General features: G+C 40.0%; 1 protein-coding gene across 3 annotated transcripts in view; it reads left to right on the plus strand.

Moving 5' to 3' along the window:
- The window catches only part of LOC126167993 (zinc finger protein 91-like), a 173,979-nt gene that overhangs the window by 27,512 nt on the left and 126,777 nt on the right, over window positions 1-19,690 (plus strand). For all 3 annotated transcript variants that reach the window (XR_007535454.1, XM_049920521.1, XM_049920522.1), the window contains one exon: window positions 9,850-10,014. Coding sequence is in view for 2 of the 3 variants with exons in the window: in XM_049920521.1 (XP_049776478.1) it covers window positions 9,850-10,014 (165 nt within the window). In the remaining variant the exon portion in view is untranslated. The remainder of the gene's footprint in view (window positions 1-9,849; window positions 10,015-19,690) is intronic.

The following is a 19,690-nucleotide window of genomic DNA, read 5'->3' on the forward strand; positions in this document are numbered from 1 at the left end:
ATGAGAGTGCTCCAGTGCCAATAACTCTTGTAAATGTGTGAAAATGGTCCTAATTTTTTAAATTCAGTTATCATCGGTGATGAGTCATGAATTCTTGAGTGCGACCCAGAAATAAAAAGACACAAGTTCAGATTGACACACCCCATCACCACCCCGCTCCAAGAAGGCATGCATATGCAAGTCCAGGATCAAAACCATGCTCAGTGTCCTTTTTGACATCATAGGTGGTGTCCACCATGAATTCATAGCTACTGGGATTACTGTGAAAGCAACTTGCTACTTGGAGTGCTCAGAAGTGTGAAAAGGATTGTTATTGCCGAAGCAATGTCAGGTAAGATAGTAAACTAAATCATGACAATGTCCCAGCCACTGTGTCTTCGTTGTCAATGATTTTGGCCAGGATCCACACCTTACTGCTTTCTCACCTTCCCTACAGTCCTGATCTGACTCCCCTAGGAGATTCGTTGCATAAAAGGAGGCCTGAAAAAACAACATTGGGACATGATTGAATACATCCAGGCTCGTTTTCATTGGCTCTAAAGGACATCCCAGAGAAGGTCTTCCAAGATTCTTTCCAGGCCTTGACTAATTGTATGACTTTGTTCGATAAATTATTTTTTTAATGAATTTCATTGCATTACTTATGGAACCCACCCTGTATGTGTAAAACAAAGTGTAAGACCGTAGACATGAAGGTGCTGAATGAAATGCATTTGACTGTCAAGAGAGAAACATGTGAAACCTTCAATGACCATTGTAGCATAGTCTTATCAAAAAATCTCTCGTGCAATCCAGAGAAATTTGGTCTTGTGCAAAGGCTGGCAGTGGCATCGAAGTTACTGCCCAGCACTTATGAGCGATGCAGAACCTAAAATTTAGGTAACAGAGATAAATCTGAAGTGCTGAACTCTGTTGTAAAATGTTCCTTTTTTTTAAGGGGAAGTCCAGCTGCACTGCTCCAGTTTAATTCTTGCACCACTGCAAAGATGAATTGCACAAAAATTAGTATTAGTGGTGTTGAGAGATTGCTGAAATTGAGCAAAGTTATAAGGCTCAATGGAACTACTGTCAGATTCCCTACAGAATTTGTAATTGAGTTAGCCCATTCTCTTAAATATACATGCCATGCCCATCAGTCAGAAGAAGGTATAGATCACACCCCTCTACAAGAGGGCGATCTCCAAAATGACCACCCAATATAATTGACATCTTTCTGTTGAGTATAAGAACATGTTGAATTAAATGTAATGACCTACCTTGAAAAGTATTCGCTTCCACCCGAACCCACACAATTGCGCAGGTTCGGTTTTTATTTTTTTTACGACGAACTGAATCTCTTGCCTTGCTTCCAACCAACCTGCAACGATCGTGCAGGTTGTGCGCTACGTGTTTCTCATGTTTATGTTGCCATTCGGCGCCAACAGATTGCAGCACATGTTGTTTAAGTTGATCGAGAAATGAGCATTATGCCGGCGTCTGGTTAGTAGCTCATAATTAAATTAAATTGAATTGTTTCGGCAATTTGCTGGATCTGGTTATTTGTAATAGTGTATACAACGTTGTGATATTGACAATTATTAGTAACTTCATATCTTTGTACAGTAATTGTGCATTAAATTTGTACTAGCACGATTGTGCGTGTTAGTTGTTGACTGCGTAACTTCATCCTCGAGTGGGTGTTGTTGATTGTGTCATTGGCCTCCCTATATTACTGCTTTTCATACAGTTTTGAATGGGGAAGTTTTTATGGACATTCCCGTTATGGCCGGCTGGTGTGGCCGTGCGGTTCTAGGCGCTTCACTCTGGAACCGCGTGACCGCTACGGTTGCAGGTTCAAATCCTGCCTCGGGCATGTATATGTGTGATGTCCTTAGGTTAGTTAGATTTAAGTAGTTCTAAGTTCTAGGGGACTGATGACCATAGATGTTAAGTCCCATAGTGCTCAGAGCCATTTGAACCATTCCAATTATGGTATGCAGGTTTATCAGACAATCAAATCAGTTCTCTATTAGAGGATTCGGATTTGAGTGGCATTTCGTCAGATGAAGACAACGAGTTGGTTCCTTCTCCTTCAAATATTCAGCAGGCAGACGAGTCGTCTGATGATGATTTGAGTGCCGAAGAAGTTCCTGAAGAGTGCAGGAGTTCACACAGTGTCACAGAAGGTGTCAGACCACTGCTTTTTCGGAGACCAAATTTTGTTTTAAACTTTCATCCACCAAACATTAATTAAAGTGCTGTTGAGGTCAGTGACAAAGAGGTGCGATCTGAGTTACCTATTTCATGTATCATTCCCATTTTCTTACTAAAATATCTTCTTTTTAATTCTAGAGTCCATCACCAATTGGAACTCCTGCTGAATATTTCTGTGAATATTTCAGTGAAAAGTTTTTTTTTGAAGAGGCAGCGAAATATACAAATATGTATAGTGTTACAAAGACAAGGAAATCCCTAGGGACCACAGCTCATGAAGTGAAGGTGTTCTTTGGGATAAATTTAGTGATAGGCTGCATAAGGTATCCTAGGCTACTCATGTACTGGAAGAAATCTATTTCTTTATCAGATATTAGTGACACTATGTCTAGAGACCTGTTCGTTGCACTCAGGAATAATGTGCACTTTGTTGATACTATAAAACCACCTGAAGAGGCTAAAACAAGTAGACTGTGGATAGTTCAGACAGTGATTGACACAGTAAGATGATGATGTCACAGTTTGCCTCGTACCTTTTACTACTACAGTATTGATGAGCAAATGATCCCTTTTACTGGGTGTTGCAAACTGAAACAATATGTTAAAGGAAAACCAAGGCCTGTAGGTCTTAAAAAAATTATCATGACCTCAGCATCAGGTATAGTGTTGGATTTTGAAATTTATCAGGGGGCTACTACACCTCTGGGTGATAAGTCATTAGGATTAGGCCCTTCTGTTATTTTATGACTAACACAGACTCTCCAACAAGGAAGTTTTGTTTATTTTGATAGGTACTTTACCACAATTCCTCTCTTAGCAAAGCTTAAGGAGAAAGGAATTGAGGCTACTGGCACATTAATGATAAACAGAATTAAGAACGTTAATTTGAAAGAGGGAAGAATGAAAAGAGGAGAGTGTCATTCATATGTTAGAGCAGATGAAGCTGTAGTAATTACTGAGTGGCAGGACAGTCAGAGGGTCGTGATAGCATCCACTTGTGCTGGTATTGAGCCAAAATGTAAAGTTCAAAGGTGGTGTAAGGAGGAGGGTCACTATCTTGATGTAGATTGCACTTTTGTAATTCAGCAATACAATGCCAATATGGGTGGCGTAGACATTCATGACCAACAGGTTGAGTATTACCGAACGTGGTTCAGAACCAGAAAATGGACACTCAAGTGCTTGCTGCATTTCATAGACCTTTCAGTGGTCAACTGCTGGTTTCTCTACAGAGAGCACTGTCGTGAAAACCAGACTGCCAGAAAGAACATTATGTATCTATTGAAATTTAGAATGTCTGTAGCTTAGGCTCTTCTGTCATGTCCAGACAGAAAGAAGAGAGCTGAAGAGTCTGAAACACTGTTAGATGATACGTTAAGTACCTCCACAAAGGCAGAAGTTTACAAACCCCACCCGAAACCAGGTTTTGCCACCACGAACATGTCAGTATGAGCGCTGCAGTTCCAGAACAAAGACAAAGTGCATAAAATTCAATCAGTACTTATGTCTTGCAAAAGGAAAAAGGATTGTTTCAAATTATTTCACGAAAAGTGAAGCAGTCTGAACCATGGCTTTGTGTTACAAACTATATAAAAATATGGTTATAATAGAAGGAAACATTCCACGAAGGAAAAATATATTTAAAAAACAAAGATGATGTGACTTACCAAATGAAAGTGCTGGCAGGTCGACAGACACACAAACAAACACAAACATACACACAAAATTCAAGCTTTCGCAACCAACGGTTGCCTCGTCAGGAAAGAGGGAAGGAGAAGGAAAGACAAAAGGATATGGGTTTTAAGGGAGAGGGTAAGGAGTCATTCCAATCCCGGGAGCGGAAAGACTTACCTTAGGGGGAAAAAAGGACAGGTGTACACTCGCACACACACACATATCCATCCACACATACACAGACACAAGCAGACATTTGTAAAGGGAAAGAGTTGTTGCCTTTACAAATGTCTGCTTGTGTCTGTGTATGTGTGGATGGATATGTGTGTGTGTGCGCGAGTGTACACCTGTCCTTTTTTCCCCCTAAGGTAAGTCTTTCCGCTCCCGGGATTGGAATGACTCCTTACCCTCTCCCTTAAAACCCATATCCTTTTGTCTTTCCTTCTCCTTCCCTCTTTTCTGACGAGGCAACCGTTGGTTGCGAAAGCTTGAATTTTGTGTGTATGTTTGTGTTTGTTTGTGTGTCTGTCGACCTGCCAGCACTTTCATTTGGTAAACTATATAAAAAAATTAATAATAAAATTTTTTTGCCACAGAATATGATTTGCAATCTATGTAACATTTTTTGTAATAACTAATAAATAAAAGTAATGAAAGAATAATTTTTTATTCATAACTGTTCCCCAGGTAACTTATAATATCAAACAAACAGCAGGAAGTCAGAGAAGAATTTTGGTGAAATAAAACCTGACCCTCACGATGGTGCTAGTTGTTTCCCCGCTACAATTTTTATGGAAGAGTTTTTTTTATTATTTTCACAGTGTCTATGATGCCCAAGTGTACAGAGAATTCAACTTTATTCACCATTTTTAAAAAAAAAGGTGTTCAGGGTGGAAAGGGGTATGACGTCCTCCATGCAATACAGCATGTATTCTGTAATGTAACGCAAACTTTTCTCAGATGATATTCTGGAAGCTGTGGATCAAGACAGTCAGGTAGATGCTGTATGTCTTGACTTCAGAGAAGCTTTTGATTTAGTACCACATTAATTAATGCTTATTAATTAGAGTATGACCATAGGGGGTATCAAGTGAAATTTATGAGTGGGGTTGAGGGATATCTTGGTAGGGAGGACGGAACATGTTGTCTTACGTGGAGTCATTGACAGATGTAAAAATAGCTTCAGGGGTGCCATAGTGAAGTGTGTTAGGACCCTTGCTGCTCATTTTGTTTATCAACAAACTGGCCAGCAATATGAACAGTATCCTCAGAGTTTTTGAAATGATGCAGTTACCTGTAATGAAGTACGATCTGAAAAAATGCTGTGTAAATGTACAGGAAGATCTCGATAATATTTCAGCGAAGTGCGAAGGTTGCAACTTGCAGTAAATTTTCAGTTAGGTAAAATGTGCACTAGGGTAATGGAAAAAAACATAGTGTCCTGTGACTACAATATCAAGGAGACCATTGGATTGGAATTGGTCAACTCATACAAATATCTTGGAGTAACAGTTTGTAGGTTATGAAATGAAACGATCACATTATCTCAGATGTAAGAAAATAGGTGGTAGACTCTGGTTCATTGGTAGTATACTGAGAAAATAAGATTAGTTTGCAAATAAATTGCTTGCAAAAAAAGAAACCTGGCAGTCCATCCTTTGTGGAACATGTGCAAGCGGGACCAACTGGAGACATTGATCATATACAGAGACTGGCAGTACGAATGGTCACAGGTCTGTTCAACCCATGGGAAAGCATAATGGAAATGGTGAAGAAACCTGAATTGGCAGACATTTAAAGATAGACGTTAATTATCCCACCAAAACCTATTTATAAAGTTTCAAGAACTTGTATTAGTGAGAATCTGTGAATGTGTTACAGCATCATATGTAACATTTCTATGGGTACTGTGAAGATAAGATTAGATCAGTTACACCATGTGCAGAGAGAGACATTTAAGCAATTTTCTGTCCATGCTCCATATATGACTTGAACAAGAAGAGACCCTAATATAGGGTGCAGTGAGAATGTGACGCAGTTCACAGTGGTTTGTTGAGTATTGATGTACTTGTAGATGTTATGACTTATCGCCTTTTTTGTGAAGAAGATATCTTAATGTTGACATCCATCCTTTGCAAGTTGCTCCTTTTCTCACATTTTATTTATATTACGTCCCTGTTCAGTGATTGCTTTCTCATTTGCATATTTAAAGAGTAGTGCATTGTGACCATCATCCCCGTGAACTTTATTAATCTTAGTTATTTATGCTGCTCCCAACCTACTCCACAGTAGGTTCTTCTGAGTCTGGATTTGGTTATTTCTGATTGTTGTTGAACACCTCAGGTAGTGTTTTTACAGTGTAGGAGCACTTGAGTGAATGTTCTTGGTCAGTATCTGAATGTTTTCCACCTCAACATATGCTACCTTTCTTTCCTTGTTCTTAGAGTTAGGGTTTGGGGGACCAAATCTGCTGAAGTTAATTTTGAATGTTCTGTAAAAAATGGTCCAAATGGCTCTGAGCACTATGGGACTTAACATCTATGGTCATCAGTCCCCTAGAACTTAGAACTACTTAAACCTGACTAACCTAAGGACATCACACAACACCCAGCCATCACGAGGCAGAGAAAATCCCTGACCCCGCCGGGAATCGAACCCGGGAACCCGAGCGTGGGAAGCGAGAACGTGTTCTGTAAAAGTTTATGTTGATATTCTAAAATTTTCTATCTTTACCGAGTTGAGCATTGGAATCTCGAAGATGTATGATAATAGTTTTGTCTGGAACACTTTACAGCAGCTCTTTTGGTGTGGTAACATTTCTAACTTCCCTTGGGCTGTTGTGTTAGTCACTTGGTGGGGGCATATGCATTGTTTGTTCCTCTAAAGGAGACTGTGAAGAGTCTACAGTTCTTGGAACTACAGTCAGTAATAGCTCTGGATTTGTTTATGGATTATAAAAGCATACTCTTACTTGTATTTTCATATTCTTTGCTTGGCTTTCCTGCCAAAATCCAATACTTTCCTGAATTAAAAGCATATTTCATCCATATGCCTGGTCTCTTACAATGCTATTGTAATGATATGCTGTTTGCTCAGGGTGTTTTTCTATTTTTTGCGAGTAATGTAATGTTGACAGTAGCAGAGTATGACATTTGTATGTGGGAATGCCCCAGAATCTGTTAGCTCACTGACCGTTCTATGACAGCTTTGGACTGTTTACTGTTCTAGGGCACAATTAACCAACTTTGCACCATGCTGAATCAGATAATATCTGTTGGAGGCCAAACAAGGGTGTTGACAGGATTTCAGTAGAAGTAGTTAGTCCCAGAAGTGAATCAAGATATGTTCTGTTTACTCTTGTGTGGCTTCTCTAGATGCCCCTCTCACCTCTTCCTTTACACTGGCTTGAGACTGGCAACAGTGCTGCCGGGCTACTTAGTCAAACCAGTAGCACTGCAGACAAAGCTTCATAAACATAAATATTTGTACAAGGATTGAATTAATAGGTTTAAATACTGTGTGAGTGAATGAGAGAGAGTGATTGATGGCACATCAGATTTAGACAAGGTTTTTAGTTTATTGATATATAGTTCCTTTGTTTGTAACAATAGCAGGGAAGGAAAGTTGCTACTCACCATATAGTGGAGATGCTGAGTCGCAATAGGCGCAACAAAAAGATTCACACAATTAAAGCTTTCAGCCATTAAGGCCTTTGTCAGCAGTACACACACACACACACACACACACACACACACACACACGTAAACGCAACCTGCACACATGTCTGCAGTCTGAGAGAGCTGAAACCACACTGTGAACTGCAGCACCAGTGCATGATGGGAGTGGTGACTGGGTGGGGGTAAGGAGGAGGCTGGGGTGGGGAGGGGGAGGGATAGTATGGTGGGAGTGGTGGACAGTGAAGTGTTGCAGTTTAGACGGAGGGCAGGAGAGAAGGTGCGGAGGGGGGAGGGGGTAAGTAGTAGAAAAGAGAAATAAAAAGAAATTAAAAGACTGGGTGTGGCAGTGAAATGACGGCTGTGTAGTGCTGGAATGGGAACAGGGAGGGGGCTGGATGGGTGAGGACAGTGATTAACGAAGATTGAGGCCAGGAAGGTTACGGGAGCGTAGGATGTATTGCAGGGAAAGTTCCCACTGAGCAATTCAGAAAAGCTGGTGTTGGTGGGAAGGATCCATATGGCACAGGCTGTGAAGCAGTTATTGAGATGAGGGATATCATGTTTGGCAGCGTGTTCAGCAGTTGTTGGTGGCCGTTCATGCGGACAGACAGCTCGTTGGTTTTCATGCCTACATAGAATACAGCACAGTGGTTGCAGCTTAGCTTGTAAATCGCATGACTGGTTTCACATATAGCCCTGCCCTTGATGGGATAGGTGATGTTAGTGACCGGACTGGAGTAGGTGGTGGTAGGAGAATGTATGGGACAGGTCTTACATTTAGACCTATTACAGGAGTATGAGCCATGAGGTAAGGGATTGGGAGCAGCGATTGTGCAAGGATGGACGAGCATATTGTGTAGGTTCGGTGGACAGCGGAATACCACGGTAGGAGGGGTGGGAAGGATATAGTTGGTCATGGAGATGAGAAAGGAGGTTCTTGGTTTGGTATCCATAGGACATCTGGAAAGGTAGTGTTCGATAGCCGTAAGGCCACGGGCATTAGGAATGTTAGTGTACAGGGAGGTGACATCAATAGTGACGAGCAGGGCACCGTGTGGTAAAGGGACAGGAACTGTGGAGAGTTGGTTGAGGAAATGGTTGGTATCTTTTATATAGGAGGATAGGTTCCGGGTAATAGGTTGAAGGTGTTGGAAATGGAAATCGTGCTAATAGCCACACTGCTTAGTACAAAATTGCTGTGACTTTTGATGGAAATGCATCAAAAATATTTTTAGTGATATTAAGACGAAAAAACAAATTAGATGCTAAATGTTATGCTCAACTTACTTTTAGAGGGGCTAAAGTGTGCAAAATGCTCACATTTACAAAAAAAGTAGCACGCCTGTTAATTCTTTCGGACAGTGGAAATAGGTTGTTCCACACATTCTTTCTGTCACTTTAGGTAATTGCTTGTTATGTTAACAGGAGTATTACATTAATGACTAGTGTTTGAGAGTATATAGAATGTCCAGACTTATCATATATCAGTTCATTTAAAAATAAACTGCCATTTCCTTTATTCTTCCCAGTAAACCAAAAATCTGCTATGTAATGCCCAAGTAGTTAATCTTAAGAAATGGATTTGAAAACTGAGAATACTTATTGACATTAGCTGTAAATTTTATTAGTGACACACACAAATTTGTGCCAGAGTGGAACTCTCAACATGAAAGTCCTACTTTTCGCAAACGGTGACCTTTACCATTTCAGCCACCCGTACACATCTCCTTGACCCATCCAAATGTCTATATGCATGCCATGTTGTCCATATACTTTATGCTTGCACTTTTCACTCCCCCACATGAAGACAGAATTTTTTTTATTTTTGTTACTAGCCCATTTAGGCATATATACCAATGATTGGGGGGGGGGGGGGGGGGGGGTGCTGTGTTCCTTCAGACATGCAAGCATTGTGTGTTGTAAGGTAATTTATAAACACAGACATTGTGTAAATCGTGTAGTTGTGCTGTGTTCCTTCAGACATGCAAGCATTGTGTGTTGTAAGGTAATTTACAAACACTGTATAAACACAGACATTGTGTAAATCGTGTAGTTAATAAGACACAAGGGACTAAATGTATAGGGCAAATAAAATTGAATTTAAATTCATCAACATAGCTGCAGTTAACATAATTGCATATCCACTGATAAATATTTTATATTGGAGTTAATTACTCATAAGCAAAAAGAAACAAACTATTAAAATGATATGGGGAAAAAAAGTGCTTGCAGAATTGTGTATAGTTTAGCACTATATTTATGATATTAATCCTCTTTCTTTTCTCTTGTTTCTTGATTAATACAGGAAACTACAATAAAGCAGGAGCCCCCGGATGATTATGGGAATGATGATGATGATATTTTGGAAGACGAGGAAGAAGAGGAGGAAGAGGATGATGATAGCATGACTGAACTCGTTGATGATGCTGAGAGTGTTTCTTCCTGTGAAGATGATAGAAGAATGTATTCAGTAAGAGCCTTTGTAACAGTTTTGCTTAGAGAAGTATTGTACATACTACTATTATTTTTCCATTGTGCCTGTTGCTCATAAGTGTTGTGTGCTATAATATTACAGATGAAGTTACAGAACACTTATGAAATAATCTATTTTTCTTTACACACAAATTAAGTAAATAATCGCAATCACATTTAGAGAGCTGTTGTTGAGGAGGTAGGCAAAATTGCAAAGTTGACTTTGTTGAATTTTTTGCTATAAAATTTATTTAAAATAATCAGTGGAAGCCAAATGACATACTGCAGATCTTTCAGAAGCAACCTCTAACAGTCAGACGTCTTCAAAGTATCACTGCAAGCTGCCGTATTGTCACATGAGGACCATGATCAAGTTCAAATCCAGGAACAGGGTTGTCAGTGAAATACAGCACTTACCACTGAAAGAACATTTATCATGAACACAAATGTACAGCCAGGACGGAATGAAATTCATGGATGTGGAATGCAGCTGTTAGACAAACTTAGAGTATTCCAAAAGGCTGGTTTTATATATTTCTTTACTTACTTTTATACATCCAAGAATCATATCAGTAATAAAGGAATTGTTGCAGCAATAAAATTAAAATCAGTAACTAAAAGTACAGATATGCATGGAATACATAAGTGTGCTCTATAGGACAGAACAGGTGGTCATCTATGGCCTTGATGAAGGAACCATTCAAGCAATTGCCTGAAGTGACTAGGAAAACAACAGAAAATGTAAATCAGAATTTCTGAACAAAGCAAACTATGTTGTCCTGAATATGAAGTCAGTGTCTTAACAGCTTCATCACCTCATTTGGTTGGTCCTTATTATACAAAGTCCTTCAGTTTACACACAGTTTGCTTAAGATAACTTATAAAACGTCATTTTACTGTCTATTGCAGTGCTCAGCAAGGACACCTGTTGATGGCTTCTGGGTCTTAAAGATGCTACTATGCCCCTTGTGCTAATTCCAGTCTGTTCAGAAAACTGACTGCAGGCTTGCAAATAATGAACTGTACTCTTTGTATGTTTTTCTGTTCTTCCCTCTGACCTGAAAAACTGAAGCCCCCCTCCCTCCAAATGAGGAGTTAGACACTGAACTCAGAAGAATGACAAGACATTACTATCACACACTTTAGATCTTAACAAGTGATTTTCATATAAAAGCAGTAAATTGTGATTGTGTATTGAGATGCAACAGGGTGCTGTAGTTAAGCTTTGTGTATTATGCATTATTGGTCGAGAATGCCTTGGCTGCCCTTTTGAACAGATGTATTGTAGTAATCTCTTTCATTTCCTTAGGAAATTTATTATACAATTTTCTTACCTAATACAAACTGCTGTTTCAAATTTTTCATTTGTTTTACTGGTGAATGTAAATCCAAACTGGCTCTTGGTACATGTGTGTGTATAGAACTATTAGTGAAATAGGTAACAATGTTTACCATAATATGCACTCCACTGATGAAGAAAGAATGACCAGTTTTTTAAATAGCTCTTAGCAATGAGCCTAATTACTACTTCTAGTTAATACATTGAATATTCAAACATTACAAACATAAGATATTTCAGGAACCTTCCAGAACTGATAAATACTAAATAATAAATAACTGTTGATGGTTGGGTTTTAAGTGGTGACCTGGAGCATGCCAGCCTGTGACGCTAATCATGACACTACACAATGTAGAGTATGACGGTACTGGCAGATCCTCGCATTCTCTTTGTGTTGCTTCATCACCTTCACTGTGAAGGAAGCCCCTGCCATTAAAGTTTAATGATCAACAAGTGGGTCGTCTGGTTCCTTGAACATCCCATGTTCAATCTGCACCTATGGACAATAGTAGGGCTTCATATGGAGGACACGGTTGACATCTATTTGCTTTTGTCTTCTTGATGGAGGATCATAATTCTCAACTTTGTGACATGTGAGATGACAGGGGTGCTGTACAGCCCAAAGTAGCACTTCTCTATCTTTTCCAGTAGTTCCACTTTTCGCATAGATGTAAAAAGTCATACCCAGTGTCCCAAGTTGTATGTCACTGGCCAGTGCTTAGCATCATAGCGCTTGGCAGGCAGGGTCTGTATGTGAGCCAGCTGCCGTGCGTCTTCAGTCCTGGTGGAAAGATGTTTCACGTAGTCACCCTTACAATTAAAATGGGAACAGTGAGTTCATTGTTGTTTTGGCCTGGCGACCACATTTTAGAAAGCGTCTTGCTTCGCTGTATTGTATGCAAATTTCACGAGAGACAGTATTGTACCCCAGTCTCTGTTTGACATCAACGTAGTCTACTAATGTCGTAGTAAAATGTTCTATGAGGCCATTCATCTGTTGGCCATCCTGTGAGTGATGATACAACTTGTAATAACCTTTGATACCAGTCTTGACTTGGAAAACTTTACCATGCTCAATGAACATCACATGAGATGCTACATGCTTCAAAATTGTTTCTTCTGTAAGGGTCTTCGCAATTTCTGGAGCTTCAGCAGTCAACACAGCTTTGGTGATAGCATAGCTGGTGAGGAAGTCAGTGCAGACTTATCTATTGATTCCCATTTGCTGTCTTCAGAAATTTCCACAAGAGGTCAATTCTAATTATTTGGAGTGGTGCTATTGCAGAAAGAAATGGTACCAGATACCCATAATGTAATTGTAGCATGTGGTTATATCATTGGCATACCTTAAAATGGCTCATATACTTGTTAACGGATCAGTAGAGACGTGGCCAGTGATACGTGTGAGCTGCGATGACAAGGATCTGTTTACATCCCATAGGATTATAAACTGAAGTGCCGAAGAAACTGGTATAGGCATGCATATTCAGATACAGATATATGTGAAAAGGCTGAATATGGCACTGCAGTCAGCAGTGTCTGTATAAGACAGCAAGTGTCTGGTGCAGTTGTTAGCTTGGTTACTGCTGCTACAATGGCAGGTTCTCAAGACTTGAGTGGGTCTGGACTTGGTGTTTCTGTTGGCGCATGAGTGACAGGACAGCATCTCCGAGGTAATGATGAAGTGGGGATTTTCCTGTACGATCATTTCACGAGTGTACTGTGAATAACAGGAATCCGATAAAATATCAAATCTCCAACGTCACTGAAGCCGGAAACAGATCCTGCAAGAACGAGACCGATGACGACTGAAGAGAATCTTTCAGTGTTACAGAAATGCAACCCTTCTGCAAATAGCCGCAGATTTCAGTTCTGGGCCATCAGCAAGTATCAGCGTGCGAACCATTCTATGGAATGTCATCGATATGAGCTTTCCAAGTTGAAGGCCCACTCGTGTACCTTTGATGACTGCACGACACATAGCTTTACACCTTGCCTGGACCATCAACACCGACAATGGACTGTTGATGACAGGAAACATGGTGCCTGGTTGGACGAGTCTCGTTCCAAATTGTATTGAGTGGTTGAATGTGTACGGGAATGGAGACAACCTCATGAAGTCATGAACCCAGCATGTCAGCACTGGTCTGTTCAAGCTGGTGGAGGCTCTGTAATGTTGTGGGGTGTGTGCAGTTGGAGTGACATGGGACCCCTGATACATGTAGATAAGACTCTGACAGGTGACACATATGTAAGCATCTTGTTTGATCACGTGCATCCATTCATGTTCATTGTGCATTCCGATGGACTTGGGCAATTGCAGCAAGACAGTGTGACACCTTATGCATCCAGAATTGCTACAGAGTGGCTGCAGGAACTCTCTTCTGAGTTTAAACCCACAGTACGAGGGGCATTTGGAATGTCCGTGCAAAGTCCGAGAGATGGCACCACCGGCAAGTATCAGGTCATGTTTAGTTAGTAGCATCTTTGGAAAGAACGCACACCAAGTTTGAGCCATATTGGTCTATTTCTTTGTGTCTGGCATTCGTGTGAATCAAGGAAGTCTAGTCATTGTCAAAAAATGTATGAAAAATAATTTCGTGTGGTGATTAAACATTACTTTATGAAAGGGAAAACTCCTCAGGAGACTAAAGAGAAGCTTGATAAACATTACGGTGACTCTGCACCATCGATTAGAACAGTTTATAAGTGGTTTCAAAATTTTCGAAGTGGCCACATGGGCACAAGTGATGCTGAACCTTCTGGACGCCCTGTGGAGGTTACGACTCCAGAAATCATTGATAAAATCCATGATATGGTGACGGGTGACAGAAGAGTTAAGGTGCATGAGATTGCTAATGCTGTGGGCATCTCGAATGAACGGGTACATAATGTTGTGCATAAAATGAGAAATCTATCCACAAGATGGGTTCTGCGATTGCTCACTCTTGACCAAAAACGGAATCGTGTGAAGTGTTGCAAGGATGGTTTGCAGCTGTTCAGGAAGAATCTGCAGGACTTTAAGCATCATTTCGTCATTGCGGATGAAACATAAATACATTACTATACTCCTGAGACCAAACAACAATCTAAACAATGGGTTACCAAGGGAGAATGTGTATCAAAAAAGGTGAAGACCATTCCTTCAGCCGGAAAGGTTATGGCGACTGTCTTTTGGTATTCACAAGGTATAATCCTCATCGACTATCTGGAAAAGGGTAAAACTATTACAGGTGCATATTATTCATAGTTATTGGACCGTTCGAAAACCAAGCTGCAAGAAAAACGCTGGCAATTGGACCGCAAAAAAGTCCTTTTCCATCATGACAATGCACAAGCACACACCTCAGCAGTTGTGGTCAAAAAATTAATGGAAGTAGGATTCCAATTCATTTCACATATCCCCTATTCTCCAGACTTGGCTCCCCCGTACTACTATTTGTTCCCCAAATTGAAGAAATGGCTGACGGGACAAAGATTTTATTCAAACGAGGAGGTGATTGCAGCAACTAATAGCTATTTGGCAGACTTGGACAATTCCTATTATTAGAAGGGATCAACAAATTAGGACAGCATTGGACGAAGTGTATAAGTCCAAAAGGAGACTGTTGAAAAATAAAAAAGGTCTACCCCAAACACGTAAGTAGTTTTTATTTTTGCATGGACTTTTCAAACGCCCCTCATGGATACGACAATGAAAAATGCATCACATTGTAGAGCATCTCAAAAGAATTTATTTATTTATTTATCATCAATACACCTCTACCTGTGAACCATTTGTAGCATGAAGAAAATAGTCTATATTAAATTTCTTGCCAAGTTCTTTGTATCATTTCCTCTGTTATTGTTGTAATCACATTAGTGATACGTAGTTGCAATGTAACAATATCGTCCACTTTGGTTGCATAAACGAATTCATGAATCCCCACATGAAGAAATCAAGCGGCATAATGTCAGGTGAACATGGTGGCCAGGTAGTGCCTCGTCCGCGTCCAATTCAACAATTGGGAAATTTCCTATCCAGGAACTTGCAAACAGCCATTGATCAATGTGGCGGAGCTCCATCTTGTTGAAAAATTATGTTGGGTTGCAAGTCTTGTATCTGAGGGTACACAAACTGCTCCAATATGTCAAGATACACTGACCCATTCACTGTTTCTTCCGTAAAGAAAAACGGTCCAACAATCCTGTAGTGCATTAGCCAGCACCAGACGTTTAGTTTAGAGCTATCACTAACATGTTCAATGACAATGCGCAGATTTTGAGAACCCCAAATCTGAACATTATGCCTATTAACCCTTCCTGATAGATGAAAGGTTGCGTCATCTGAGAATAAACATATTTCCAGGAAGCTGGCATCCATATCAATACGCTGCAGCATATTCGCATCAAATTGTTGTCGGCGTGGTTTGTTGTTTGGCATCAAATGTTGCAGAATTTGCACTTTGTAATCACACATACGAAGACACTGGTGAACTACGTGATGCAATGTTGTTCATGGTACATGAAGTTGCCTAGATGCGTGACTTATGTGGGCTTCTGAGAAACTTTTGTCTGATGTTCTCCACTGTCTCGTCTGTAACTCCATAATGTGAACTGCCAGAATGTTTCAGAACACTTCCTGTTGACAGAAACTTCCTATACCATTCCTTAATTGTTTTCACATCAGGTGGATCACATTCATACACACAACGATAATTTATTTGCACAGTAATCGGTGATTTTGTTTCCGCAAACCATACTACTGCTTGCGTGCACTGCTGTGAAGTCACCATTTTCACTTTATGCGACCATGCTGCACTTTGGCAACAATGCTTGGCACCTCTGGTGCGGAGATGTAAATTCTTTGAGATGCTCTACAATGTGGTGCATTTTTCATTGTCGTATCTACTGTGGTTTTCCTCTCCTGGGTGCTTGAAATAAGGGACGTTTGAGTTGGACACCCTGTACAAGTACCTTCCAAGAAGACTTTCCACATCACGAATGTGCAAGGAGCCGGAAAATCGGTGACTGCTCTTTCTATTCTTTTGGGTCAGGACACACTTAATTGCCATTTACTAGATGCTCTAAGATTTTTGTTTCTTGGACATTGAAGAGGCACTTTCCCAGTTCAGGCAGAGGCCTGCAGTCTGAACACACTTTATTAGGGTTTTCAGGCAGTGTAGATGCTCTCTAAACGTCTTCTGTAGGGGCAAATGACAATGTCATTCAGATGACGATTACATATTGTCTGCTTATTGGTCTAAGTGAGTTTTTTCCATCATATGATCGAAGGTAGCTGGAGCATTACACAGTTCAAATGGCATAAATTTTCAAAACCTCATCGAGGTCATCTGAAGCTAGGAAGGCAGTCTTTTCTCGCTCAGCTTTGTGAACCTAGATTTGCCAGTAGTCCGGTCCATAATTGAGAAATATTTCACTCTTTCAAGCAGTCAAGGGTGTCATCAATGCTTGATGGTGGTCTTTCTTCATGATTTTGTTTAATCGTTTGTAATTGATGCAGAAACGCCATGTGCCATCCTTCACAAGGATCACAAGAGAAGACCAAGGACACTCTGAAGACTCAATGATATGAATGCTGGCTTATTGGTGGATGATCTTCAGTGCTGATATGATGTTTTACCATGGGCCAATTGGTCTTTTAGATTTAAAATCATCCAAAAGCTGACACAGAATAGCTACCACTCATTGAATTTGTTCCTCGATCAGGCCAGATCCCATTGGCAGTTCTATAGTAGCTTCACTCTACCCCTTCCCCTATATTGTCTGAAGTGGTAGCAGAGCACGATTCTTCATCAGTTTCACTAAGCTACCTTTCCTGAACGAGTTGTGGCTGCCGTTAACAATCCAAAGTTCTTGATCACCTACACTGCTTACAATCATTGCTAGCATGCAGATTTCTTTTGGAGCCTGAGTAGCTTTTTGCAGTCAACAAAAACTTCACTGTTTAACTGAGCATCTTGACTGATGACTGGAAGTTGTCTTGATGACAGGGGGTGACAATGTCTTCAACAGCAAACAGCCACCCAGAACGATTTTTGTTAAGTGTGATTGTTGGGATTGCTTCACTAATCTTGAACTCGGAACTTCCACGGTTTGACTGCTTATAATGTCTGCAAGAAGTCTCATCTGAGAATATCATCAATGACTACATTCTGTTAAAATAACAAATTCAAAGGGCTGTGTTCTGTCATTGATTGGTATTCTAGCAATACATGTCCCTATCGGCTGGACACATTTTCCTTGTACAACCATCAGCAGAATCATTGTCTTATCAAGGAACAGAGTCCTCTTTAACTGGTGATGATAAGCATTCGACATTACAAGAAAAGAAGGCCTTTAAGTCAACAAGTGCTCAGACAGGTTGACCATTGATGATGGTGTCGATACTTTTAGCCACCTTGCTGTTGTCCTTGGAGAATTTTCACGTGTGGTGTCACCACCACTACCTCTGTAAATGGTCACCTCATGTAGTTTTCCTAAATTAGGGGGCTAGAAAAGTGGCTGGCACCTCTTTGGTGATGGGAGTGGCTACGGCATGTTGGGGAGTGACCTTGTCCAAGAATGGCGACAAACCTTGACGCATAGATCAATTATAGTTGTCTGCAGTTGACTGATGAAAATAGGACTATTGTTATAGTTGATTTCTTGCAGAGTATTAGTTGTCTAACTGTCATCTTCTTTCTTGTTGTCCTCATTTTCCAAATATCCATTCTTCTGCGGGGTGCTATACTTGGCAAAGGAGTTGTTTGTACCTGCATTGGTCGGATGCTTGATCATCGTTTGACAATGGTGGTGTAGGTCAGAGTTGAAAATCCATTTCTCACTTTGTGTTGGACTGGTGGTGGAGATTGGTGCCAGATTCTGATAGAACTCTTTTTTGAACATTCTGTATTACCTCCTGAGATATAGTGTCGCTGTTCATGGCCAATATTTCTTGTGCACTAGATCTGATAGTCCTGGCTGCCAAAAAACTGTTGTATGTCTTTTCTTATGACCTGGTTTATGAAAGAGGCTAGGTCACATTGATCTTCCACAACTGCCATAGGAACCATGTTTGGGAATTGGTCATAGTTCTTTTGTCCAAATCTTTCTGTGTTGCATTTCCTTGATACGCTGGCACCACTTGAATTCTCCTGTTGTGACAGACTTAACCCAAAAGACTTTATACATGTCTTCCGCAATTCCTTTCATCAAATGTGAGATTGTCAGCTACAGTCACTTGGATTCAATTAGTGACATTGGGCCAAAATATTCTGTATGTAAGGCTGTGTAATTTTGCTATGACATAAGGTCTGTTCTTCAATTGTTATTCCCTTAGTGGACTTGCTGTTGAGTTTTATCAAATGTTTTCTTCAGTTCGACTTTGAATTTGTCTGAGCTATAAGGCTTATTTTTGTTTTTCTCCAGGCATTGCTGAACTGTACCATCAAAGTGAAAGTACAAGTTTGCCAAACACGTCATGTCATTGTACCTGTTACGAGAGTCGAGGAGCATGAAAGGGAAGCAGTAGTTGAATTAATTTTGACTGATAAGAGTTCATATTGTAGCAAAGAATTTTACTTTAGCTCTCTACTGCAAAATAATACTTCAACAACATAACAAATGGGAGAATAACACTAAAATAAAACTGTGCAACGAAAATGTGCCATTTACAACAAAAAAACGCACTGCATACAGAAGCGTCAGCTAACAGAAAAATGTGTCAGAGATATACAATGCTGTGTAACAACAAACTGCTTTTGATGTGTGTTTCTCGTGGGCCTCATTTTGATGAAAGTGATGTCACAACTGTTTACATTTCTAAAAAGTCACTCAAAGATATTGTGAATTGTGATTTGTGAGGCGTTAATTTCAAAGTAAATTTCCTTTTGCGTGAGATGAATTATGTTACACTTGAGAATGTGCAGTGACTTTCTTAAATCGCAGAGCGTTAGACCCTCATCCAAAACTTAACATTGAGGGCCAGCCACTTAGAAAAATTTTGAGCTCAGAAGAACAGCCATTTATGCAATTATTAAAAATTTTACTGGCACATTTGTGTTTGATATATTTTGCAGCATAATACATGCTAAAAAAGACCAGGATTCAAGGTTAGTTTTTCATATTTATTTTAGTTCTTTCATAGATTACAGATTATGCAATAATGATGGCATAGAGGATAATTATCCTTAAAAAATGTTTAATGAGCTCTTGAGCGATTGCACATGTAATTAATTTGTTTTACTATCGGAAAGTCAAAGTACTCGACAGAACATGTATCCATCCAGGTAACCCACAAAATGTTTGTTACACAGCAGTGAAATTTATAATTGTGCTTGTCAGCAATTTTCCC

The sequence above is a fragment of the Schistocerca cancellata genome, chromosome 1, assembly GCF_023864275.1.
Source record: "Schistocerca cancellata isolate TAMUIC-IGC-003103 chromosome 1, iqSchCanc2.1, whole genome shotgun sequence".
Classification (NCBI taxonomy): Eukaryota; Metazoa; Arthropoda; class Insecta; order Orthoptera; family Acrididae; genus Schistocerca; species Schistocerca cancellata.